This window comes from Cyprinus carpio, chromosome B25 (assembly GCF_018340385.1).
Source record: "Cyprinus carpio isolate SPL01 chromosome B25, ASM1834038v1, whole genome shotgun sequence".
NCBI lineage: Eukaryota > Metazoa > Chordata > Actinopteri > Cypriniformes > Cyprinidae > Cyprinus > Cyprinus carpio.
The window spans coordinates 17,071,235-17,098,992 of record NC_056621.1 but is presented as its reverse complement, the minus strand read 5'-3'; the positions used below and the strand labels follow the sequence as shown (position 1 = coordinate 17,098,992).

At 37.4% G+C, this 27,758-nt stretch overlaps 1 protein-coding gene across 1 annotated transcript in view; it reads left to right on the top strand.

Moving 5' to 3' along the window:
• The window catches only part of tjp1b (tight junction protein 1b), a 126,954-nt gene that overhangs the window by 21,764 nt on the left and 77,432 nt on the right, over positions 1-27,758 (top strand). The window contains exons 3-4 of the mRNA XM_042752920.1: positions 7,074-7,115; positions 7,237-7,396. Of these exons, the coding sequence (XP_042608854.1) occupies positions 7,074-7,115; positions 7,237-7,396 (202 nt within the window). The remainder of the gene's footprint in view (positions 1-7,073; positions 7,116-7,236; positions 7,397-27,758) is intronic.

The following is a 27,758-nucleotide window of genomic DNA, read 5'->3' as shown; positions in this document are numbered from 1 at the left end:
CTCTTTCATTAACCTCAACCCATCTTTCAGTGGATGTCGCTGGACCGCAATGTTTTTTTTTTCCTCCATGTATGGATATAATCACATTTCATTCTCATAATTACCATATTTCACAGTGTCATCCGCATACTCCTTTTTATTACTTTGCAGGCTTGAAATAAACAGGAAATTGTGGCCTTCGGGGCATATTGTGGTGAGACTCATATAAAAAATCTACTTTAGATTGAGAAATGTTGATTGTCGTTGGGACTGATGGTTTTTTAAGTGTGTTTTCTGGGCTCAGCAGGTCTGTAGGCCGAACTTTGCCTCATAATCGGCTGCTGCTATGAGGTTAATAGGGCAAAAAGATTCTCAGAGGCTGTTGAAATTACATGCTTTAGAATCAAAGGAAACAGTGCAAGATCAAAAATAGTCTAATGATGAAAAACGTGCAATTAGCATAACCAATGCAACGCCTTTGTTGTTGTAATTGCATTGAAAAAAAAAATTAAAAACTGTCAGATGTTGTCCTTAAAGTGTTTTTATATAAAAGTTCTGTTTGCAGATGGTCGGCCTGTAATGATTCAACAGCCGTAGGCATTTTACGCCCCTTGGGGTCAGTAAAGGCTGCTAATTTGAGTGTTGCATGCTGGGTAATTCATTTGTAACTAATTAGGAGCAAGTTGTGAGTACCCAGATTTTTCATCTTGTTTTCATTGTCATTAAAAGTATCCCATGCTCTCGTAGCAGCCAGTTAGATTCATTTTGTAAGATTTTCCGCTTAAATGGAGGTCAGCTTATTTTACTTCATGTCAGCAGTAGTGCAATAGTTGACCCTTAAAGGAGAACCGAAGCCTCAGTGTTCTGTACTACGAAGAGTCACGTGTGCTACAACATCAAAGCGGCAAATCAACCAAGCAAGCGAACGTAATTTACAATCGAGATGAGTACTTAACTAGAAAACTTGCCAAATCCACATAAACCCAAAGTGATGATGAGGCACCTTAAACCCTGAGAGATGTCCTTGCGATGCAATGTTTGGATGGTGATGCTCAGCTCGTTTGGATTTTGAAACATGACAACGCTGCTGTTTACAGGAACGTTCTCACAGCTGTAGTGGGATTTGTGGTGCATGTAAACAAAAGTAGCGTCACAGTGAATTAAAAAAAGAACATGTCCACGTCACGTTTCATCCCAATATCAAAAGAAAAGAAAAAAAAAGTTCTCTGGACAATTCTCATTACTGCAATATGTGTCTTAAAAAACATTGTACAATGACATTTACATTTAGGCATTTAAACATATTCTTTTATCCAAAGCGACTTACAAAAAGGGCCAAGAATATTCTCAATACAGTAAAAAATATTTTGAGGATTAATTCATCCAAAAATTGTCTTCAAGATAAAATGAGTTCTTCATCATAAGAAACAGATTTTGAGAATTGTAGCATTTCATCACTTGTTCACCAATGGATCCTCTGCAGTGAATGGGTGCCGTCAGAATGAGAGTCCAAACAGCTGATAAAAACTGTCTTTTTGCTATAGGATTCTTATTGCTGTAAAAATACTGTCATCCAATAGATTTGTTTATATGTTTTTGCATTATAGTAATGAAAATTCGATTTTTTTTCCCCCCTTAAGATGATGCAAACATTGGAAAGAAAATGTGCTTAATTTACTTAAAAATAATGTCACAATGCAATACATGAAAATGGTACTAAAAAAGGCTTTATGTTCATTGTTCCTTTGATTTTTGGGGTGAAATGTTACCTAGATATGTTCTTAGCAGTCATTAATTGCTGAAAAAATTATGGATATCATATCTTGCGTACTTTCACAGTTTGAAGTAGTATTCACAGAACTAGAGACTCTGAAATCTGATCAGAGGATGCATAAGAATTTCTCGTCTTTGAGAGTTGCTACATTCGATTTGTTCCTAGGTGAGCCTCCTGGCTTGTGGTTAAATGTCTGTCCATTTTCACCCAGAAGACTTCAGGATCAATCCAGGAAAAGAGGTAAAAGGAGAAACATAGTGGAGTTCTCATGAGGCAAGTTAAAATTGCTTAAAAGGGCCCTTGTGGACAATAACGGACAGGCAACATGCTTCATTTTTTGCTGTATGTGATATCAAACGATTGACTCAAATATGAAACATATCTAGTAAGTGGATCAGTTGTCTCTGTGGGACGTGACTGTAATAAACCACATCTCATTTGTCTTTGATCAAAGGAAATGTCAGATGCCTCTACAATCATGAAGACAAACGGTCCAACAGGGCTCTTCATTCCTGGCCACCTTTAGCATTCATTACCAGTGATTTAACAGAAATGCCGTTTCTAAACTCTCAGTTTCGGCCGTGATGAGCGGAAAAAGAGAAGTTCTGAGAACGATGTCTGTTCCCAGTCCTGGAAACACAGCAGATGGTCTTCTTCCCCCGCAGTCGTACAAACTATTCCAGAGCTTAGCTTTAACCTGGCATAATAAAATAGGCAGCAGTTGCCCACCCGAGGCCTCTTTACACGTGTTTTTTTAGCATTTACACACTCTTTTAAACGTGAGCTGGGTGTGCGTTTGACTGATGGAAGCCACACAGTTCAGAAGAAGCGTCTAGGTCACGTTTCATGCGAATCTCTGGGTTTCCCATCATAGTTTTCGCCCCTCCTTTCCAGTAGACAAGTAGAGTGCTGATTGAGACTCTCTGTAAGTACCTCTCCTCCATCAAGCCAAATAAACGTCTTTGCCTTCCACTTTCATCCCCATCCAGAGTGATTATTTACTTCATTAGCGGTTGATGGTTGAAAAGCAAAAGCCTGCTAATAGAAAACCCTCTCTAGAAGAAATTTCATGTTCAGCCTGGGCTGAACACACAGGACTGCATTTGTTCCTGCTCTCACTGTAGTGCCCTTAGGCCATTCTTTGCTGGCAGAAGAGAAAATCATATTAACGGTTGTGATAATGGCAGCAAAGATAATGTTGATGGCAGTCATGGATGGTAGCATAGTGGTCAGCATTGTGTATTTGTATCTAAACCGTTCCACTCATTTGAGGGCCAATATTAACGTGGATATTGACTTGCTGATCAAGCAGTATCCTTTGCTTGTATATCTTAACTGTGCCTGCTAGCTTTATGAGGCACATAGGAAGAAGTCAGGAACAAACGGCCTACCCAAGTTGATTATAGATTTTTTTGTAGGCTTTTGTTTGTGGCTGTAACAGCGCTAAGCATATTGTTTGGACTGCAAAATTAGCTGGACGATCAGTAGTATATGGCTACATCTGAAAGCTTAGGCTTTCGCAGGCAGCATTTGCGCATGAAGGTACCTCCCGAAACGTATTTCGGACAGACTTCTGAGGCAGCATAACAGTTTAATGATGTACAACAAAATAGAGACAGCTTTGGTGATAACTAAGTGAGTGTATAATTACTACAACATTAATTTCTCACTAGAAAGATAAAAGTTTAAAAAGTCATTCAAAAATATAAATTTACACACTAACTGACCACCACCCACAACTTTCATATGCTATATTAATTCTTTAGCTTGGCTGTCAAAGACTAAAACTCATGTACTGTAAACCTCACTCCTCTGATCTCAAGACAGGAGGGGTTATATTGGTGCCGTGACCCGGGTGGAAGTGAGGTGAAACGGAGGCCATCTGGTAAAAGCTGTGCAGGTAAAACCTCACTCCTCTGATCTCAAGAGAAGAACTTGCGGCTGATGCTAGAGGCTGCGGTCTTTAGCGTCCTTGTTAGTGCGCCCACCTCCCATGTTTGAAACACCAGTTCGAATCCCGCTTGGAGTGAGTGAGGGGAGTAGAACAAGAAGGGTTATGCTTGGATATCATAGGCAGCAATGGGTGCCTTCAAAAATCAATCAGATGAAGGTATCTCAATATACAGGATTTGACACGATCTTTGGATTCGAATGTGCCTTGTTGCCTTTCTACCTCCGTATGTTGCCTGTGGAGGCAGCATTTTTCTTTTTAGCTTTTGGACACAGCCAATGTCAGCATCATCAATGCTAAACACAAACTATTCTCAGTCATAATTGTCATTTCAAAAATACACTTTGGCCTGAAACCTGAATGTGTTCAATTCTTAGTATTATTAGCATTACTTGTTTTCTTCTGCCCCTAGTTTTCTCTTCCATATGAACTACTTTCATTGTGGAGAAACAGTATAAAAAACCTTGCTTCGTAAGTTATAGCTAGCTTCCTGAATAATAACACTGTAGGTTTAATGGGACAAATTAAAGTTAATTCTGTGGCCCCCTTAAGTATTGGCGTAAAATTTTGGCTGGTTAGCATGAGCCAGTAGAGGCCAAAGTATACTTAATTTTTTCACATGAACGCCTAGTGTATATGTAAACAGCTTTTCAACGTATACTCTATTTTATAGCATGCGTGAACACTGGCGCTCGACACGTGCACTAGAAAGATTTATTCTTGTCTAGTGTCTGTGCTATTTTTATTTAGAAGTTATGAGCAATAAAATCGTCTTCGTATTCATTTAAAATTGGTTTGGTGTTGACGTTTCATTGTTGACTGCCAAAAAGAGCCACGCTGACTATGCTGGTGACAAAATTTACGTCAGCTGCACTGTATGTATATGTGTGAAAGCCAAATATACATTGGGCTTTATCCCCTGATGGCAGATGTTGTTTCACGTCACAGCTCGAGATAGTCACTAGTGTATGTCTATGAACGTTTTTCTGGTGCTATCAGCTAATTAGCACTGTCAAAATGTCATGTGCTTCTGAGTCAAGAAAGATTAACATGTACAACCATGCTGTATATATTTCCAAATCACATACTGTATTTTAGATGGATTGGAATGCTAACGTTTAGCTTTGCATACTTGGTCTTATGGTACACATTTGTGTTTCGTTTCTGGTTTTAAATGCTCCATATATGTGCGCACACAGCAGAAATTTTGTCCTTGAACTCATTCCCAGATGATTTAAATGTATTTGAGGTTAACTGAAGGTTAACCTCACTTGGTTTCCTCAGGCCAACATCAACCTCATTGTCACACTAATGACTTTGTCCTCTCTTTAGTCTTCTATTCTCTGCCGGTCTCGTTTAACACTTTAAATTACAATCCAGCAGAGGCGCTTTTGACGCTTCTTCAATTCTTGTTCATTTTATGGTATTCTTCGAAACCAGAAGCTAGCAACAGCCCAGGAGGCTTCCTTAATCTACCACTTAATATGGAAATGAGGTCTCCTATTCATTGGTGCCCCAGTCAGCGCACTGAAACAGAAGATTTGTCGTATTGAATTTGTTTTGCAGGGGTTTCCAACAAATCCTCTTCACAAACATGGTGCGAACGTTTATGGCGCGAGGCATTCAAATTGCCTCTTCTACTGTACAGGGGCTGTCTTAAATCCTACCACAGCTACTGTAAACCGTGTGCTCCAGGGGTATTATATAACCTCTTCCTCACCCTCTGCAAGGTCAGGTTTCTCCTTTTTATCGCAAAGAGGCATTTGAAGGTGCACAGTGTAAACCAAAAATGTAGATAAAACTGTGATTTTATTTAAAATTTTATTAAGAAACACCTTACACTTTTTTATTACTATTGAAGCCATTTATGCCCTTTTTTTATAAACTAGTTTTATAAACTATTAGTTTATATTATTTATAGAATGCATTGCAATTTTGTGTTTTATATTATGTTTGATTCATTTGGTGCCTTGCTTTCCTGTCCTGAAACTTAACTATAGTGAATGACACGATCATATGAGACTTCATACTTCATTAATAATAATAATAATAATAATAATAATAATAATAATAATAATAATAATAATATATATATATATACATATTTAGTGTTGATGGAGGGTAGTTTTGGGGTTAATTATTGATGAATGGGAATACATAAATTGACTAATATTTGGGTGGTATCATGAACAAAACAATAATTATATTTTGTTTATTGACAACAAACACTGCATTTTGCCTTTTTAGGGTTTGTAGGATTGGTTTTATATGCTGTGGTTGTATTAGTGGGTACTGGGACATGATTATGAAATATTATCCTTTACTTTCTTGTGTGAATTAATGTGGGTGATTTGGGTCTATTATGGATGAATGACAGTGGATATGCACCACAATTGCATTTTTATCTCAGTGAATATCCTGTTTAGTTTTGAAATACACTCCTTAAAAATAAAGTTGCTTCACGATGCCATAGAAGAACCTTTTTGTCTAAATGGTTCCATAAAGAATCTTGAACATCTGAAGAACCTTTCTGTTTCACAAAAGGCTCTTTGTGGCGAAAGAACGTTCTTCAGATTATAAAAAGGTAAGAAAGAGATGGTTCTTTAAGGAACCTTAGTCAGAATGGTTCTTTGTGGAACCAAAAATGGTTCTTCTGTGGCATCGCTGTGAAGCACCTTTATTTTTAAGAGTATATGTCACATTACGCAAGTGAAAAGACCTGCCAATGTCATTTCATGTTGACTCATGTTGATTAAACTGATTGGTTAATTAAAAATGAATCCCCAGTCAGTAAAATTTTCATTTTTATATTACACGCACTATAGCATCTAGCAAAATTTCCCACAGTTTTTTATTGTTTAAAACTATTAAGCTAAAAGCAGTTTTGGTTTCCTTCAGAAGAGCAAAGCCTAGGGAGAAAGAAAGCCCTTGTTACTATTTACTTATTTTTACTTTATTTCTGTTTCTGTATTTTAATTTTAATTACCCTTCAAAGAGTAACAGAGACAGTCATATCTAAACTAAACATGACATATTGCTTGGAATTTACAAAACTCTTCCAAAAATTGCATTTTTCATCTAAACCTGGACATCATTAAAAAAAAACCATGGTAAGGTATGATGGAGAATGATATTTCATATGGTGTGCAAAAGAAATTACAAATATGTCCCTAAAATGAAAGTCAATGACAAAAAGTTAAAACATTCTTCAAAATATCTTTTTTTTTTTTCCACAGAAGAGAGTCTTGATGACAGAAGTGTCAATTTTGTGTGAACTATCCCTAATAAATGTCTCTTTTTTCATAGTTTTTGTCTATTTTGTCGTGAAATTGAAAGTGTTTCTCTCTTTCTCTTGTGCTTCAATCTCAGGGTCTTCCCCAAACACGACAAAGACAAATACGGGCCTGCAGTGTAAGCATTTTAAACCCTTTTCACTCCATTTCACTAACGGAACTCCATTATTTGTGCTAATCTTTTTAATGGAGATTAAATTTACACCACATCTAACACACACTGTCTGTCACTTTCTTAGCTACTATCCCAAGATCCACAGTTTCATTGGCACCCCAGAAAACATCTCTCTGCTGGATGAATCTGAGGGATCGGGGCACGGCAAGCCATCCCTGCGCAGAATCAAGGGCCGAATCCACCGCAGCAAGAGCCTGGACAGCATCGACCTGCTGGACTCCAACGTGAGTTACAGACTGCATCCACTGCAGTAATGCCTCTGTGTGTGGTGGGTGGGGGTGGGGAGTGTGTGTGGCGTGTCAGTGTGTATTCAAATGAGATTGCGCCCCTAGACGTTGTGTGTCCGCACTCAGTGTGCAAGTATACATGTATTTGAAAAGCAATTCCATCACTGTGTGTGTCGCATGACAGTTTGTTTATGAAAATGCACATGTACCAGTATGTCTGCATGGCTGCTCTAGGGAGTTTCTGCAAGAGTGAACATGACATGCACAATTGTACAAGTCCACTTATTCACAATTATTGCATACATTATTATCAAGCACACAGCTGGAGACAATTCATAAATGTTCGTAAACGTATATCAAAGGTCAATCGACATATTTTAAAGGGACAGTTCACTTAAAAGTGAAAATTATCATTATTTTCTTACCTTCTTGTCGTTCTAAGGTCATAATTTGAGTTTGGGATTCTTTTCCATTGAATGCTAAAAAAGATTTTTAGCAGATTGTTCAAGCTGCTCTTTTCCATACAATGAAAGTAGATGAGGACTGCTGATGTTGAGATCCAAAAATCAAAAAGAAAAAAAAAAGAAAGAAAGTAATCTGTTCAATTCCTGTATTATATTACATGTCTTCTGAAACCTTCTGATAGCATTGTCTGCATTAAAAAAAAAAAATCTGAATTTTAAGTAGTTATTCATAGAAAGTCTTTGTCATCTGCCCATACAAATGGGAACGTTGTCAGAACACTTTCAGCAAATAATGGCTTATTCCTCACACAAAGCTATCATATGGCTTCAGAGGACTTGGAATATCATGCTAATACTTTATGGTAGTTTTATGACACTTTTGGAGCTCAGCAAGCCCAGCCTCCATCCACTTCCACTGTATGGAAAACATTCTGATAACAACTTGCATTCGTGTTCCATGAAAGTAATCCATACAACTTTTAAATGCATTGTGTGCAAAATCTTTGTCATGTGGTGCAACAAAGAGGAATGTGTGAGAATTTTTTCAGCAAATAATGGCTTAAGTTTAGGTTTATTTTTCAAACAGATCTGTCATATGGTTTCAGCGGATTTGGAATATTGTGCAAAAGTTGCATGTACTGCTTTTTTGGTTGTTTTGATGCTCAGCAGCCCTACTCTCTATCCACTTCCATTGTATGGAAAACGTTCTGCTAAACACCTGTTCCATGAAAGTAATCCATATTACATGCATTAATTTAAGTAGTTATTCACAGAAAATCTATCATCTTTGTCATTTTTGGAGCTCAACAGCCCCAGTCCCCATCCACTTCCATTATATGGAAGACATTGTGCTAAACACCTACATCTGTGTTCCTTGAAAGAAAATAACAATTAGTACTACACAAGGGTGATTAAATGGTGATAGAAATTACATTTTTTTGGGTGAACTACTCCTTGCATGCTGTGTATTTATCGCAACTCTCGTCATACAAATCTCCAATCTAAAATTCTTTTTAAAATTACATTTCCCACGATGAATGTTGCATGAGTCTGTCATGTTCACCCTGCGCAGACTGTCTGAATGCCTCATAGATTCTTCATGGGCTCATACTTAATGCAACACCTTACTGAATCTGATTCCTGCACTGGTATACCCCGGAGTGGCTTTCCGTTTGCATATAAAACACCTGGGATTTGAAGTACATCAGGATGTCTCACAAATTGCTTCACCTCCTCTGAGGAAATGCACTCTAACATGATTATTATTCTAATGAGCTTTGAGTGGGACTTCCATGAGTAAATTCCACTTGTTTGAGTCTCTCGCACTTTGCAATTATGGATGAAATTATGTCTTTCTGGTTGAACAGGGTTTTTCTGAAGGGAAAATCTCAGTTGTCGGATGTTATAAAATTATAAAAATGCTTCTTTTGGATTCCGTTTGAATAGGTTTGTTTGTACTTGAAACATACTTGTAGTTCTAGACGTGGGAGAGTTTTTAACAAAGTTAATGATGAATATCATCTTAGCCTTTCAGATTTGTCAGAGTTACGTAATGTTACCATGCAATGTCATCATTAATCATTTATAACTAACTTAATTTAAAATAATACACATTTTATGCATGTATAGTGTATTGCCTTGTTGACTAACAAATGATTGAGATGACTCCTAAAAGTGTATGCATAAATGTCTTGCTTTAGTCATTTTAGTCTAGTGCTACTTTTGCAAATATATAGCCTGAATATACAAATATATAATATATATTTATTTTTATTTATTTGTATTTATTTGTATATGGGTGTTTTAAATATGTTTTAGGTGAAGTACTAACATTTTTAAAACTATGATTTAAAGCTGAAAAGGAAAAAAAAATAAACCAATAAAAAAATGACCAAAGCACATAACAAATTTAAAGCTAATTTAAAATATGAATAAATATGATGGTAAATAAAGAATATTAAAAACACACTGATCCACATGACCTCCACTGTCTGCGCTTCGATTGGTGGATGCGGAATCGTTTAACTGCTCATTTGCATGAAGTTAAATACTGTAGGCCTACCACTGAACAGTTGCTCTCTTAACCATAAATTCTCATTCAAATGTAATGACTCGAGTTGTTTTGTCACTGCATATCATTTAATTCAAACAAATATGGGCATAAATTGTCTCTAAAAAATATGCTGTCTAGGTAGGCAGCTCATTAGGTTTTGAAACACAGCTGGATGTTGATATCACAGCGACACAGAAGCCTCCAGAGCGACTGACAGGCTAAAGGTTAGTTCAGTGCCAGTGACTGAGCAAATGTGCTTTTCAACAAAGCTTCCTCCACAAAGGCTGTCGGCTTTAGTGAAGTGAGTTAGAACCGGTTCATTAAACCCCTTTAAAACGCTGTTGCTCTGCCTGTGCTTAAAATATCTGGCCTCTCCAGAACATCTCAGTGAAATAAGGGGGTATCACCGTCCAGGTTCCTGCTCTTTAATACTGAACATATTTCTCTCTTAACAGAACACCCCCACACACACACACACACACACGTACACAGGCCGGAGGAAAGTTGCTGACTGGGCTCGAATGCCAACCGCAGCTGATGAGAGTAACGTTCCGGCACACAGTGAGTGATGATGCCGCAGCAACGCTTGAGTGAAGACCTCTCTGCTGCTGCCACTCGCTCTACTGAAAGATATACACACAGAGCCACCCACTGCAGAGAGAGCAGGGTTAGCCACTGATGCTAACCAATAAAACTCGCTGCAAGAATGCTAAGTGTCCAGTTTGGTTGCTAGGCTTTTGTTATGTTGTTGCTAAGGTGTCCTTGGTAGTTGCTAGAGCTTTGCTTGGTGGTTTCTAAGATTTGATTCATGAATGGTTGTTTAGTGGCCCAAAAACAGTCTTTACACCTGATTGATTTTAAAGAAAGTCATTTGAGTAATTGGTTATGCCTAACCGTGGTTGCAATAATAATGATGGTTGCCTTAGCAAGCACCAATAATGAGATTGTTAGCGTGCAATAAAAGCATAAAGATGATGGAATGTGTGGATGGAATAGCTCAGATAATTTAGTCAATGAGAAATGGTTGAGGTTTTAAAATCACTTCATTTTAATTGCAGATTTTAGCATTCCCTGTTGAAAAAGCATCTTAAACCAGCCTAGAATGGTTTGGTGGTCTTAGCCAGTTTTAGCTGGTTTTGCATCTTATGGCAGCAATTTTCAGCTGGTCAGGCTAGGAGACAAGTTGGATCCCCAGATAAATACAGGTGGATGCTACCCCCCCCCCCCCCAATATGATTGTAAAGCACTTTGGGTGTACAGCCATACACAATAAAGTGTTATAAAAATGCCTCATTCATTCATTCATAACAGGTTGGAAAACCAGCTAAAACCAGTTGCTGTAAGTCCAGCAAACCAGCTTAGGCTGGATTAGGCTTTTTTTTCAGCTGCTTTGCCAAATTTACCGAGCCCCTAAAGGTGAAAGAATGAAAAAGGAGTAAAAATTATATTTCAGTACTTTTGTGTTGTCTTGTAAAGCTTTTGCGTTCCCCCAAGAAACTTTGCGTTCGCTCACAACACTTTTGCGTTCCCTTGAGAAATTTTGCATTTGCTCACAAAAAGACTTCACAATCCCCCAAGAAACTTTGCGTTCACATGCAAAACGTTTGCCTTCCTCAGAGAAATGTTGACTCTAAAGAGTCTTTAGTTTTACCATACTTATAAAAGAAAGATACAGCTTTATGATTCTCTCCGAAAACAGACACGTTCCTGGAGGCATGTCATGGGCGGAGCTAAAGAGTAACAAGTATTTGCACGCCAATTGCCAACAAAACACAGAAATTTGATGCAGTTTTACTTACCGCCTTTGGTTCCGAATCATTTTATCGCTTGGACAGCTCCATCTTTCAGTATCAAACGATGGGCAAATCGAACAGGGCCTTGTTTATAAAACAAACCCACTTGTGAAACTCCCCAGAAAAAACAAACTGCATCGACTGTTCACGTTACGCTGGGTTCTTTGGGAAGCTGAATAAGGTTAGCTATCGGAGATATTCTTCTTGAGCATGTCCTGTGCAGGGCTGCCGCTCTCGCTCTCGCTCTCACTCTTGTTGACGTATGTGCGCACTCTTCTTGGAGAAGTGTCTATACAAAGAATTCCAGCCTTCATGATGTCAATGCTCCAAAAAAACATTTCAAAACCTCTGACCCCAGAAGGAGTGTATTTGGCCAAGAAATTCTCCATCATGTGTCCAAATCGTTTTTTGAAACTTTGGCCATGTTTAGTATGAGAATTCAACTCTTTAACAGTGTAAATAACTTAGAATGCATGAAATGACATTAAACCCCATCTTTAAAGTTTCTTGGGGGAACGCAATACTTTTGTAAGAGAAGGTTAAAATTTTGGTAAACAAAATATGTAACTTTACCACCCATCTTGTATTTTTATACAAACCTGAGCACAGATTGAGACTATGAACAAATGAAATATTATCATGAAAAATAAAATAAACATTTAGAGAAATTACTATTTCTCTCATTTAAACAGAAAACGTAAGACAGGACTTTGTCAGTCTGTAACTTACTGGAAGGAAAAAAAGAAAATACATAATATTGTGCAGAATAACCAGCGTTTGAAGCATTCATAACACTGATTTTAACTTTGTATGTGCATGCAATAAAATTGAGTGTTTGAAGTCATGGCGTGTTGGCGCGTGCCGGTCTCTCTCTCATGGAGAGCATGAATCAGTTGTTAGTGCATAGGTTGCAGAAAACAGCACAGCAGAGAGCGAGAGGGAGAGAAAGGGCAAAGGAGAAATGCAGCACTGTGAAATGCATCACATAACTCTGGTCGAGCGAGACTCTCTCTCTTCCAATCATTCCTTCTATCCATCTCTTCATCTCATGAACGGTCTCTTTCCTCTCCTTTTTGCCGATATCAGCTCTCCACCTCTCATCTTCATTCAATCACTTTTTTTTTTCCATTTCACCTTGAAAGCCAATATTAAAGGCACAGGAGCAGAAATTATTATAGGACGTAAATTGATATCACTAGCGTTTTGCTGCGCTTCAGTAACCCCTCCGAGGCTTCCTACGCTTTTTTAGGGTAATTGTTAAACACATTAGCCATTTCCGCAATGCATATTCATTCATCCTCCTGAATCCCTGTGAATCTTTAGAAAACGGGATAATTCACACACACTGAAAAAATTATTCTGTTATTATTTACTCAACCACGTGCTGTTCTAAATCTCTGAGACTGTATTTCTTTGCAAAAGGTGAATTTTTGAAGTATGTCCTGGCTACGTTTTTTCATAGAATGAAAGTCAATGGGGAGTGGGGCTGCAAAAATGACAAAAAACAATGCCATCAGCCATGTTTTAATGTGTCTAAAGAGTATGTTTGTCTTATATTACCGTTTAGCTTCATAATGAATAGAATATAGTGCACAAGTTATATGAAACACTTTTATTGTGCTTTTGAAGCCTGACAGCCCCAGTCTTCATCTACTTTTGATTATATGGAAATCAGTGCTCAAGGTATAAGGACACAAGTTCACAAAATGATCATAAATGTTTTATAAAAATAGTCGATTTAGCACTGTATTTGCATTTTTTCATAAGGAATTTGAGTTTTTTTAAGGATTTGTGCATGCATTGAGGTATTGATGGTGGATTTGAGCTTTTTTAGCTTAGGTTTTGAGGTTTATTTATTTGTGTGCTATATGAGACACATTGCATTTAATTATTTTTTTCTTTTTTTAATTAGGTATTTTTTTTTTTTTTGTTTTTGAGTTTTTTGGTTGTTTTGGTTTTTGTTTTTTTTTTTTTTTTTTTTTTTTTTTGGTATTTGTTCTCGACTATTTCGGATATATCTGTGACTACTAAACAAGTAAAAAAAAAAAAAAAACTTCAATACAAGAATCAAATTAGGTATATTACTTCAGGTCATAATTTGGAGAACTGTACCTTTATATTTGCTTGCTACTGTAGTTGTTACAGTCATAATCTCAGGACATGAATTCAAAAGGACACGTACGCTATATATTTTTCAAGCAGCATTTTTTCCAGCTCTCTCAGCTGTTCTGCAGTGTGAAAAAGTGTTTTGCTGCAAAAGCCACATGGAGGCCTGCAAATAATGCTAATCCAAAGAGTGCTACTGAATCCAGAAAGATTTAGCGAATTACTCTAAAAAAAGATTTGCACCATTGCTAACCTACTTCTCACAAGAACTGATGTGAAACAGAGAACATCTTAATCAGTTACATGCTAATCTGTAGTTAGCATGCTATTCTGGCCTTTTAGAACTATAAAACATGTAGCGACACACATTTAGGTTGCAGTATATGAACAGGAGTGTTCACTGTCTTCGCCAAAAACACCAGCGTAAGCACTTAGCGCCCTGCTCAGTGTGGCAAAAGTGCTGCAGCTGCAACTGCAGCGGAGACGAGACTGCAGTTGAATTAACCGATCTGCATATTTGAGGGACAGAGAGAGTGAGATGGGCTGAGAAAGCTAAGACAGGAATGGGGACAGAGGTGTCCCAGCACGTGAGCGGCGAGGAGAGGGGGCTACCCTTGAATGAGGTGCATACGCTGAGGAGGGGGTGGATGCAGCAGCTGAAAAGACACAAAGAGGATGAACAGAGAGGGAGGTGTATCTCACCTATATGTCATAGAGACGGCGAGAGGAGGTGAACGGGAGGGGAATGAGTATAGAAGGTGTAGGTGTTTTTTTTTCTTTGAATTGGGGTGACGTTACCTTGAGTGTCGCTGGAAGCTCAACACTATGGCGAGAGGGTCCCTAGAGCATGATGGGATGGAGAGAGAGAACATTTTGTTCTGTACGGCATTACAGCAGTGCTGTGTGTGTGTGTGTGCATATGTATAGAGAGTGTGTGTCACGTTTGATCAGTGAAAGATGAGAAGAAGCGTGTTTACTGTGTGTCAAGGGGCCATTCTATAAAGCAGGTGCTTTATATGTTCCTCATATGTATCTGAAAAAATAACTAACAATTGTTTTATCCTGTTTCTTTCCTGTATTTATTTACTACTAATTTATTTTATTAGAAGAATGTTTTTTTTTTTTTTTTATTTTGTTTGGTATGTTTTGTTTTTAAAACCCTTGAAACTGCATCTCCAGGTTGTATCAACCCTGTTACCGTCATATTTGCATTTTTTTAAAGTAATGAACTGTTTTATATTCAATGTTTCATAATTGTCAACCCTGTTACCATCAAAATTTGACATTATCACTTTAATAAGTAAACCTTTTAAGGATAAGCTGAAGTTTGTCTGTATGTGTCAATCCTAAAATGTCAACACTGTTACCTTGATTTTATATCTTTAAACATCTGATAGTCAAAAGTTGTAAATTTACAGAAACATCAGCATTGAATTTTTTTTCGAATAAACATCTTGTAGTTGTATTTGTAACATTGTGAACAAACATGTAATCTCAAATTAAACTGTAAAATCAACCCTGTTATTTTTCTGAGAAGATAATTGTATCCTAACGTATATATTAAAATGTACAAATTTATATTTAGATGTGTTATCTGAAACTAAATATTTTTTTATTGATGATGAGACATAATTATGTCCCCAGAAAAGTAACAGGGTTGACAGATAAAACACTACATGTGTTTACTTTAAAAATCCCCATTTCAAAACTGGAAATGGCATACATTTTATAGATATAAGCCCATCGCTAATGTAGTATTTCTATCCTAGCAAATCTGTGTGTGGTTTCTGATATCAGTAAATATCAGACACAGTGACCCCGAACATGCTTGAATGTGCATTTCAGAGTGTATACTATATGTGCGCAGAAATGATCATCAAATGATTAATCGCGATTAATCGCATTCAATATATTCATATAGGCCTCTCTACTGTGAAAACCCATTTACATAAGTGTGTATTGTGTTTTTGTGTGATCTGTGATGTGTGGTGTTGTGCATATTGGATGTCCGTATGTTTGGAGTATGCAGTACTGAATTCATGTGTTTCTGGTGGTGGTGTGTCAGTGCTGTTTGTGTGTGTGCATGTGCATAAGGATGATTGGTTTACCGGAGCCAGAGGGGCCCCGCTGAGAGCGATCCAGCTGTCCGGTCAGAGTCTGAAAATTGGGAAGTCCATGTGACCACGTGTGCCCCCTCAAGCCTTCACAAACCTCGACATATGGAGAAGCACTTTAAGAATTCACTCTGCAGATATTATGCAAACTTCTATTAACAGACACACACGCTCACTATTGCAGTTATGAAATGTTATATCATTGTTGCTGTCTAGTGCATTTATAAACCTCAGTCATTGTTTTAATGACCACGAGGATTTGTAAAGAAGAATGTTGGAGTATTTCGATATAAGCCAAGAGGTGTAGTTACTCTTCTTATGAAAACAACACCTGTAGGAACTTAAGGGGAACTGACTTCCCAAAATCACTGAAAATTGAGAAGCTAGTACTGGGAAAAGCTACTTTTTGGCATCACTGTATCTAGAAGTTTACTGGTTATAGAATTCCTTGTATGTTTTTATTCCAAGATATAGCCTGCAGTCTGACAGCTCTTTAATAGGATCTTGCTGACTCTACTGTCAGTACAAATTTATGTCACCATTAATCTATATTGGCCTATTTTACATCAACTATTAGGATTATGTAATGCGAAAATGGCAACTGTGGTAAAAACAAGGTTTGTTCACACTAGTAGTTTTAAAGTTTTATGCTGCGGGAGCCACAGCATAAATGGCTGCCCACTGCTCCAGGTGTGTGTTCACGGTGTGTGTGTGTGTGTGTGTGTGTGTGCACTTTGGATGGGTTAAATGCAGAGCAGGAATTCTGAGTATGGGTCATTAAATGATGCATTATTTAGGAATGATTCAGTGTCTGTCACGTGAAAAATTAAAGGGTTAGTTCACCCAAAAATGAAAATTAGCCCATAAATTACTTCCCCTCGGCAAGTCATGTATATGACTTTCTTATAGTTTATATTAAAAATTGTCTTTGATCTTTCAAGCTGTTTTAATGGCACTCAGCAGGTGTTTGCAGTGCTTCAGTCCAAAAGAAGTAAGTGAAATAAAAGCACCCATCCATAAGAAAAAAGTGTCTCACACGGCTCCGGGGGGTGAACAAAGGCCTTCTGTAGTGAATCGCATGCCTTTTTGGAAGAAAAATATCCATATTCAAAATGTAATAATCACTTTAATCTAGCTTGCCGCCAACAGCTTGTACACATAAGCAGCTTCTGGGAGCATGACGTATGAGATCATCGCTGTGCATAGTGCCGGTCAGTCTTGTGAAAAACCAACATTTGTTAACAGGATCAAAGGAAGCAAAGTTTCCTTACCTTAGCAAAGATAAAACCAGTCTCCTCTTGGCTTCTATCGAAATACTGCAACATTCTTCTTTTACAAATCCTCGTTTTGTACATGTGTAATTTGTGATTAGTTGTTTTTTTTTTGTTTTTATGTTTTTTTTGTGTTTATGTATATTTTGATTGTTGGATGTGCATGTGCGACCTCATACGTCATAATTAGCGACCGTTGTTTTGTTTTCATCATTACAAACCTATTCAAGTGATTATTACGTTGTAAATATGGTTATTTTTCTTACAAAAAGGCATCGATTCGCTACAGAAGGCCTTTGTTCACCCCCTGGAGACATGTGAGATTATTAAGGATGGGCACTTTTTATTTAACTTCTTTTGGACTGATGCATGCAACACCCGCTGAGTGCCATTAAACAGCTTGAAAGATCAAAGACAGTTTTTAATATAACTCCGACCGGATTCGTCTGAAAGAAGAAAGTCATATACACCTAGGATGACTTGAAAGTGAGTAATTTATGGGCTAATTTTCATTTTTGAGTGAACTAACCCTTTAAGAACGGCTCCAGAGGTAATCTTGTGTTTTCTGTTATTAGATTTATTGCTTTTTTCCCTATTATCTAATTTATTATCAAAGATAACGGATGTGAACTCTTGGATGTTTGGATATTGGTTGCATTTTATCTCAAATGAGTTCAAATAAACAATTGACTAAACAAATTTGCTCATTTTGCTGAACAAAATAAACGAGCGAGCCGGTGAAATGATCCAATATTATCATCAGATCATCAAGGTTTAAAGTTTTATGTCTCATACAGTACTGTACTTTAAATAGACCAAAGGTATGACACTTGATAATAGTGCTGGGAAGTCCGATTCATTTTAGTGAATCAGTTCATTTAGATAAAAAAAAACGATTCACCGAGTTATCATTTAAAGATTTTACCTGATGTTCCAGAGCAGGACTTTACATGTCATTTTTATAATAAAATTGTTGTTTTTTTCATTTTTGTTTTGTATACTTCTTAAGTTAGTTTTGAGTTATTTACGAGTGATTTGCGAGTTGTTTTGGATTTGTTTTTTTTGAGTATTTTTTAAGTATAGGGTTTATTTGGGAAGGATTTATTGTGGTATTTAAGTGGTAGATCTAGCTTGCAGGTCAACAACATTTCAAGGAGAGAAGTAATTAGGTTTTATTGATGCTGAAGCATCTTATTGACTCCATTGTTTATCAATGCTCACCTCCCTTTGTGGCAGCGAGTGAGTTATGTACAGAAAGCGCTACTGCAGTAGGATCCATCTAACAGGAATAATTTCCTTGAAAAAACACAGGTATCTTGCCAAATTCATCACCCTGTGCTCTGTAAGGACACATTCAAATTAATAAAACAAACTAAATAAATTTGTATTCTGCGCCTCAGAATTTTAAGTGATTTATTTCAGGAAAATTCCTTCAAATTCCTTTTAAACAATCAATTTCAGTTAATAGGAAAAGGGAGGGAATTGATTCCTGATGATAAAATCTAGACATCCAATCCATGTACTCCAGGTTTGCTGGAGCGGCACATGTGAAGGTCATCTGCTTCCATCTATCTGTCTCCAGTAAAAACATACATACATTACAATAAGTGGAGAACAAAAGCTGTAACTAATAATGCTACATACTGTACATAAAAATGATACATTCTGCATTATATACATTATACAAATAATACAGAAGTTCTTTAATAAATAAATAAATAAATAAGGTAATACAAATGATAAATTAGTTAAATATCACTCAGAAAATAGAAATTATATATCATTAAAAAAAGAAAATTATAGAAATGTGACAGTTTTTTTCTGTCTCTGTTTGTGTTTATTTCAGTCATTTTTATTTTATTTTATTTTATTTTATTTTATTTTTGTAGGATTCATTCCGCATAGAAATTCATTGCAATTTATTTTCTGAAATTGACTTTTCAGAGTAAGGTGATTAATAGTCAAGTCAAGTCACGTTTATTTATATAGCAAAAATTGTGTCAAAGCAGCTTAACAGTATCAAATAGGATAATATTGTGTAATAATGTATAAGGACAACAGTAAACACTCAATTTTCAGTTAAAGTCAGTTCATTATTTATTTAGTGATGTCATCGTCCAGCTCAGTTCAGTTCAAATAGTATCTGGGTTAATATTGTTAACTGAAATAAATAATAATAACAATAATACCAATTAAAAAATTCTGTTACTTAAAAAAAAGAAAGAAATAAAAATAAAAAATCATTAACATTAACTGAAACTGAAAATTAATTTAAATATTAATAATTAATATTATATATATATATATATATATATATATATATATATATATATATATATATATATATTATATAGTATATATATATGATATATATATATATATGATATATATATATATATGAAAATGTACAGTAAGCTTATTTCATTTCAGTTATTTTCGTTTGGTTTAACTTTAACAACATAAACTAATGAATAAAAAAAATCACTAAAAATAGATATAAAAACTAATAAAAAGGAAAAAATGCAACAAAATTTTTCAGTTATTTTCGTTTGGTTTAACTTTAACAACATAATAACAAAATATATTCTAATTTGAAAATATTCAGTAAATCTATGAAAATACATCAATTATACTAAAAATACACCGGTTGTCCTGAATGACTGCCTTTGCCAGTTCCCCACATGCTCTCTGTGACACACTGGTCAGCTGTAAATCCCAGTGACGATATTGGCATCCATGCTGGATTTATGATTAAAGGATTCTGGAATCCAAGCCCAGTTTCGGGGCAGAAGATCAGCTGGGTTTCAGTCATCGGCACGTCTCTGTGGCTCAGGTGTGAACGTCATCCTAGACCGGTCCACCAAAAAACTCCAATCAAGCTTGTGTGCTTGTGTTTTTCACGACAGTGTGCGCACTAAGAAACTAAATCAATCCAAAATCTCAGATGACTCATGCTATTGATCTATTATTGATCAGCTGTCAGAACGGAGCACGAACGGATTAGATTCAAACGCAAATGAATCTCAGAAGGTGCTGTTTTTAATTTCTCAGGTATATCGCTCAGAGTCCTTGTCTAGTGGATGAGGTGCGTCACTGTATAGGGATCTGCTAAAGACAGTTGGATTTGATGAGTAGATTTTGGTGAGCGTTCAGCTAAACGGTTACTACTGACCCCCCACCAACCGTGTTGTTGTTCATTTGCTCTAATGGAAGGGATTCTGCCTCCTCAGCTGAATGGTATGAAGCCCCCTGGAGATCTCAGACACAAAGACTCAGACTGAGCCATCCTATACACGCTGTACTGTACCAGAGCTGTTCTTTTCTCCTTTTCTCTGTTTTAATTGAATCGGCTTGTCTTTGTGTGGACGCTCACCTCTGATGTCCCTGGGACCGCATTCATGAAACACAAGCAAAAGAATTTCACTAAATCTATTTCTACCAAATTTACACATTCATTTCAGTCCAATGTGATGAAAGTATAGTTTTATGAACAATTTACAAGGTTATTAATTATTTTCATGTTTTTCAAATAAGGTCCAGTGCGTATGCAGTGCTTGCAAAATGTTTGACAGGAATAACAGCTGTACACAGTATACAGGGAGAGAGAGGTTAGGACGATTCAAGGGCCCAGCGAGGGAGAGGGGTGGCCCGGGATGCGGAAATAACACAATCATTGGGGGGCCCGAGTCAATGATGTTCAGGGGCCCGGAAACCATAGTTACTCAATATGATATGATATGATATGATATGATATGATATGTTTTTTATATTATATTATATTATATTATATTATAATATGATATGATATGATATGATATGATATTATATTATATTATATTATATTATATTATATTATAATATTATATATATATATATATATATATATATATATATAATATATATATAATTTTTAAAAGAATAAATATTTCAATTATTAAATAATTTTTTTACAGTGTTATAGAAAAGAGCCTGTCATGATAAATAATATTACTTTTTGAAATGTTAAACAGGGTATTAGAAGATATATAATGATAATAATAGTAATAGTAATAATAATAACAATAAAAAAAATTGTAATAATAATTATTAGTCGTAGTAATAGTAGTAGCAGCAGTAGTACTGTTGTTGTTTTTATTATTATTAATTGTTATTATTATTATTAATAATTTATTGCTATTTTAGTGATATTAGATGTGGTGTAAAAACAACTTCAAAAGAAAATGCTTTTTGAAATATTTTTATATTTTTATAATAATTCCATATTAATGTTTTCATAATTAAAGTACAATTAAAATGTGCTTGTTCTCTCTGATTTTATATACATCTTATTTCTGAACAGTAAGCTATAGTTTGGCATTCGCAAACCTGCCCTCTAGATATTGGCAGTGGTCATTTTAAAACCGACTGTATATTGGTTGACAGCTACTAACAAGAGTACTGGCATGAGCACTTGGTGCACTGCAATGTGTGTGTGTTTTGCCAAAAACCTGCTGGACTTTAGCCACAGTCACGTTTATTTCATTCACTCTGTTATCTCTTTGTTGATTTGATGTTGTGTGATTTCAGCCTTTAATTTGGTCTGTATGTAGGTGTCAGTGCGGTCAGCACGTGTCGGGCTGGGCTTGTTTATGCTGCGTTTCATGTGTGAGATCTGCATGGAGCTCCCACTGAGCTGCCATATGCTGCGGAGACTGGAGCGTCTCCTCATCCGGGCAAACCTGTGGGTTACAGCAAGAACGACTGCACACGCCAAAACACACTCACGCTTCAGATATTTCTCTCTCCTTTTTGATCCTGCCAAAGTCTTTTTGAAGGACATACTAGGATGTGCATAGCATTTGCTTCAAGGTAAAACGGTCATTTCTCATCAAATTACACTGTTTGTCTTAATGCAAGCACATTTTTATTCATATTTTAAACTTTTTTTCATTTCAAAGATAAACAGCATAACTCGTCTAGACGTAAAAATACAATGAAATCACAACTGTATTGGTTCTTATGACCTCTCCACACTCTCTGAAGCTCATTTCTGTGTGAATGGCATAGTGTTTGTGGAGTGAGGTCATCACAGCCGTCCTCCTGTAGAGGGCAGAGTTTTCCTATTCAAACAGATGTGACCTCACTGTTCAAGCTGTTCTCTGAGGGATGCTGACTTATAGAACAGCATTAGTCTCACCTTCCTAAAGCAAGTTACATAACAGAGCTGCTTCTTTGATGGTGTATCAAGCACTTGCTGTGAAAGAGCACTGCTCGTTGTCATATATATTAAGACTATCAGGAGATGTGGTGTATGGTGTTACAGTACTGCATTGTATTTATGATGAAGAGTTGTTAAGAGGTTTTTCCACTCCAAAGGGATGTAAGTGGAATCATTCATTCATAAGCAGATTCATAAGTGGTCTTCTATTTAGTGGCTATGACAAAATATTATATAAATATATAATATTGTTGGTTCTCAGTGTTGGGGGTAAAGCATTAAAAGTAGTGCATGTCACATAATCAAATTAGGTTTTAGTAAAGTAATGCATTATTTATTTATTTATTTTAAGTTACATTTATGGGCTTTTTATGCCTTTATTCAGGCAGGACAGTAGAGAGCAGGTACATTAATGTAAAATTAATGTATGGAGAGGTGTCGGGATTCGAACTCGGGTCAGCTCGAGTAAGGGCATAGAGTACAATAATACATTACATTTGCCAAAAATTAAACTTTTTTTATATTAAAAACAAACAAGCAAGCCCAGCCCAGCAAGTAATGCAAAAGTAACACAACACATTACTTTCCATAAAAAGTAACAACGTGAGGTAATTAGTTACTTTTCTAAGGAGTAACGCGATATTGTAAAGCCCTGTTCACATAAAGCCCTGTTCTCTATTTTTAGAACTATATCTTTATCGTTATCTTTATAGTTATCATGCTTGGTGTGAACGGGCTTTAATGCATTACTTTTAAAAGTAAATTTCCCATTCTGTTTATTGTCCATATTCCCCCTGGGATATCATTAGTGGCACTAGATTTATGGTGAACTGTTTTATGAAGAAAAATGTGAGGGGTGTTTCTAGGGGGGTTGTAAGTGGTTGCTAAGGTGTTACTGGGACCTTCTGGGTTATTGCTAAGGTATTCTGGGTGTTAGCCAGTTATTAGGTGTAGTAAGTGGTTGTGAGAGTGTTCTTGGTTGTTGCAAAGGTATTCTGGATGTTGTTAGCCATTTACTAGTTGTTCGACGCGGTTGTGTGTTCTTGGTCGTTGCTAAGGTATTCTGGATGTTGTTATCCAGTTTTGAGTTCAAAGTGGATGTGACATGTTCTTGGTGGTCGCTCAGGTATTCTGGGTGTTGTTAGCCAGTTTTTATTATGTGTTCAAAACAGTTGTGAGTGTGTTTTTGGTGGTCGCTCAGGTGTTCTGGGTGTTGTTAGCCAGTTATTATGTGTTCAAAACAGTTGTGAGTGTGTTTTTGGTGGTCGCTCAGGTGTTCTGGGTGTTTTTAGCCAGTTATTATGTGTTCAAAACAGTTGTGAGTGTGTTTTTGGTGGTCGCTAAGGTGTTCTGGGTGTTGTTAGCCAGTTATTATGTGTTCAAAACAGTTGTGAGTGTCGCTAAGGTGTTCTGGGTGTTTTTATTTGGTGGTCGCTCAGGTGTTCTGGGTGTTGTTATCCAGTTATTATGTGTTCAAAACAGTTGTGAGTGTGTTTTTGGTGGTCGCTAAGGTGTTCTGGGTGTTGTTGGCCAGTTATTATGTGTTCAAAACAGTTGTGAGTGTGTTTTTGGTGGTCGCTAAGGTGTTCTGGGTGTTGTTATCCAGTTATTATGTGTTCAAAACAGTTGTGAGTGTGTTTTTGGTGGTCGCTAAGGTGTTCTGGGTGTTGTTAGCCAGTTATTATGTGTTCAAAACAGTTGTGAGTGTGTCGCTCAGGTGTTCTTGGTGGTCGCTCAGGTGTTCTGGGTGTTGTTAGCCAGTTATTTATGTGTGTTCAAAACAGTGTGTGAGTTGTGTGTTTTTGGTGGTGGTCGCTAAGGGTGTTCTGGGTGTTGTTAGCCAGTTATTATGTGTTCAAAACAGTTGTGAGTGTGTTTTTGGTGGGTCGCTAAGGTGTTCTGGGTGTTGTTAGCCAGTTATTATGTGTTCAAAACAGTTGTGAGTGTGTTTTTGGTGGTCGCTCAGGTGTTCTGGGTGTTGTTAGCCAGTTATTATGTGTTCAAAACAGTTGTGAGTGTGTTCTTGGTGGTCGCTCAGGTGTTCTGGGTGTTGTTAGCCAGTTATTATGTGTTCAAAACAGTTGTGAGTGTGTTTTTGGTGGTCGCTCAGGGTGTTCTGGGTGTTGTTAGCCATTATTATGTGTTCAAAACAGTTGTGAGTGTGTTTTTTGGTGGTCGCTCAGGTGTTCTGGGTGTTGTTATCCAGTTATTATATGTGTTTCAAAACAGTTGTGAGTGTGTTTTTTTGGTGGTCGCTAAGGTGTTCTCTGGGTGTTGTTAGCCAGTTATTATGTGTTCAAAACAGTTGTGAGTGTGTTTTTGGTGGTCGCTAAGGTGTTCTGGGTGTTATTGGCCAGTTATTATGTGTTCAAAACAGTTGTGAGTGTGTTTTTGGTGGTCGCTAAGGTGTTCTGGGTGTTGTTAGCCAGTTATTATGTGTTCAAAACAGTTGTGAGTGTGTTTTTGGTGGTCGCTAAGGTGTTCTGGGTGTTATTAGCCAGTTATTATGTGTTCAAAACAGTTGTGAGTGTGTTTTTTTTGGTGGTCGCTAAGGTGTTCTGGGTGTTGTTAGCCAGTTTATTATGTGTTCAAAACAGTTGTGTTAGCCATTATTATTAATGTTTTCAAAAACAGTTGTGAGTGTGTTTTTGGTGTTCTGGGTGTCGCTGTGTTCAAAAGGTGTTCTGGGTGTTATTAGCCAGTGGTTGTATTAGTTTCAAAACAGTTGTGAGTGTGTTTTTGGTGGTCGCTAAGGTGTTCTGGGTGTTATTGGCCAGTTATTATGTGTTCAAAACAGTTGTGAGTGTGTTTTTGGTGGTCGCTAAGGTGTTCTGGGTGTTGTTAGCCAGTTATTATGTGTTCAAAACAGTTGTGAGCGTGTTCTTGGTTGTTGCTAAGGTATTCTGGGTGTTGTTATCCAGTTTTGTGTTTAAAGTGGTTGTTGCTAAGGTAATTCTGTGTTCAAAACAGTTGTGGTCGTGTTCTTGGTTGTTAGGGTATTTCTGGGTCCAGTTTTGTGTTTATCCATGTTCTTGGTGGTCACTAAGGTATTCTGGGTGTTGTTATCCAGTTACTTATTGTTGTAAGCGGTTGTGAGTGTGCTCTTGATTGTTGCTAAGGTATTTTGGGTGTTGCTGAGTGTTGTTAACTAGTTATTGTGTGTTCTAAATGGTTGTGATCATGTTCTTGGTGATTGCTAAGGTATCCTGAATGTTGTTATGTGTTGTTTGGTTGCTAATGTGTTTTGGCTGGTTGTTAAGTTCTTGCTAGCTGGTTGCTAGGGTATTCTGGGCAGTTGCTCCAATCTCTGCAGTGTTCTGGCTGGTTGTTGTGGGGATCTGTTTCCTAGAGTGTTCTGGGTGGTTGCTAGCAAGTTATGAGTGGTTGCTAGAGTGTGCTGGCTTGTTGCTAGGGTGTCCTGCCTGGTTGCTAGGATGTTGTTAACTGGCCACTTGGGTGTTCTGAGTAATTGCTCCCTACAGTGTTCTTGCTGGTTGCTCTGGTGATCTGGGTGATTGCTGGGGTGTCACTAGTTGGTTACTATGGCTTTATAGATGGTTGTTAGGGTGTACTGGCTGGATGCTAGGGTGTTCTGGGTAATGCCCCTGTCTCCACAGATTTCTGCATGGTTGTTATGGAGATCTTGGTGATTTATAGGTTGTCTTGGGTGGTTGCTTGGGCGATAACTTCTAGGTTGTTTGGCTAGCTGGTTGCCAGTAAGATTTGTGCAGTTGCTAGGGTGTACTGGCTGGTTGCAAGGGTGTTGTTAACTGGTTGCTTGGGTATTCTGAGTAATTGCTACGATCTCTTCAGTGTTCTGGCTGGTTTCTTTTGTGTTTTGGGTGATTTCAATGGTGTCACTAGCTGGTTGCTAGGGTGTTCTAGATAATTTGTCCTATCTTTAGTTTTCTGGATGGTTGTTATGGTGATAATGGCAATTTCTAGTGTATTCTGGGTGGTTGCTAGGGTATTCAGGGTAATCGCTAGGAAGTTTGCTAAAGTCTTCTGGGTAGTTGCTAGGATGTGGATAGCTTTTTTTCTATGGGGATATGGCTGGTTGTTAGGGTGCACTTGCTGGTGTCTAGGGTCTTCTGTGTAATTACTAGGATGTTGCTAGTGTGTACTGGCTTGTTGCTACGGTACTCTGGGTAGTTGCTCCTTCTGGCTGGTTGTTAGGATAATATTGGGTGTTGCTAGGAAGTTCTGGAGGATTGGTTGCTAGGATGTTGCCATGTGGTTGCTAGGGTGTTCTGGGTGGTTGCTAGGGTATTCAGGGTAATCGCTAGGAGGTTTGCTAAAGTGTTCTGTGTAATTACTAGGATGTTGCTAGTGTGTACTGGGCGGTTGCTACGGTATTCTGGGTAGTTGCTCCTTCTGGCTGGTTGTTAGGATAATATTGGGTGTTGCTAGGAAGTTCTGGATGATTGGTTGCTAAGATGTTGCCATGTGGTTGCTAGGGTGTTCTGGCTGCTATAGGTGTCTCTGTAATATTCTGCCTTCTAGATGTTCCTCCTCCACTATCAGCAAGATTTTTTTTCCCACATGACATCAAGCCTTTTTTATGTTTTCCACGCATGTCATTCCTGAAAAGGCAAGATCGTCCTTTACTGTCACTCCGATAGATGTTCATATGAAGGACATTCATGGCTGAATAGGAAAACATCATTCATGTTTATGGGGCTGAAAAAACAACTTAAAGTGATTGTGGAAGTGTGCCTGTAACTGCTCCGCTTCTATTCGATCTCAGAAATTCATCTTCCAACCTGAAGTTCCAGATGATCTATGGAAAGAGGGTTTTTTTTTTTTTTTTTTTTTTTTTTTTTTTTTTTTAGTTATATGCACTTGATTACGTAATTTGTGAGTAAGGACATGACAGGAGGCATTTTCTTGGAATGGGAAGTGGCCAGGAAGAGACTTTTTAATGCACCTGTCACTCTTTGAAGAATGACTCACTCTGTGTTTACCGCTGCCCTCTGGTGACTAACGTAACCCTCTCGGTCACACACACACACACACACACACACACACACACACACACACACACACACACACACACACACTTGCAAACACACACTTACTTGGCTTCCCATCTCTGCTTTCTCTTCACTTCATCTGGATGAAGACTGGAACATCTAGACTCTCTCCTAAACCGTCCATGGGAAACACATGGGAATTCAGTGGAATTGAAAGGCGATGCGAAGAAGATTTATTACATTGTTGTTGTTTGTTTTTTTGCGCAGTGCGGTAGATTACCTCCCGGCTGATTTCTCTTCCCTCACCTCTGCCTCTTTTAACCCCAACTACCCCCCACAGCGCCGACCAATAGGAGCGTCTTTGCTCCGCCTTTGCCATATTTGTTAA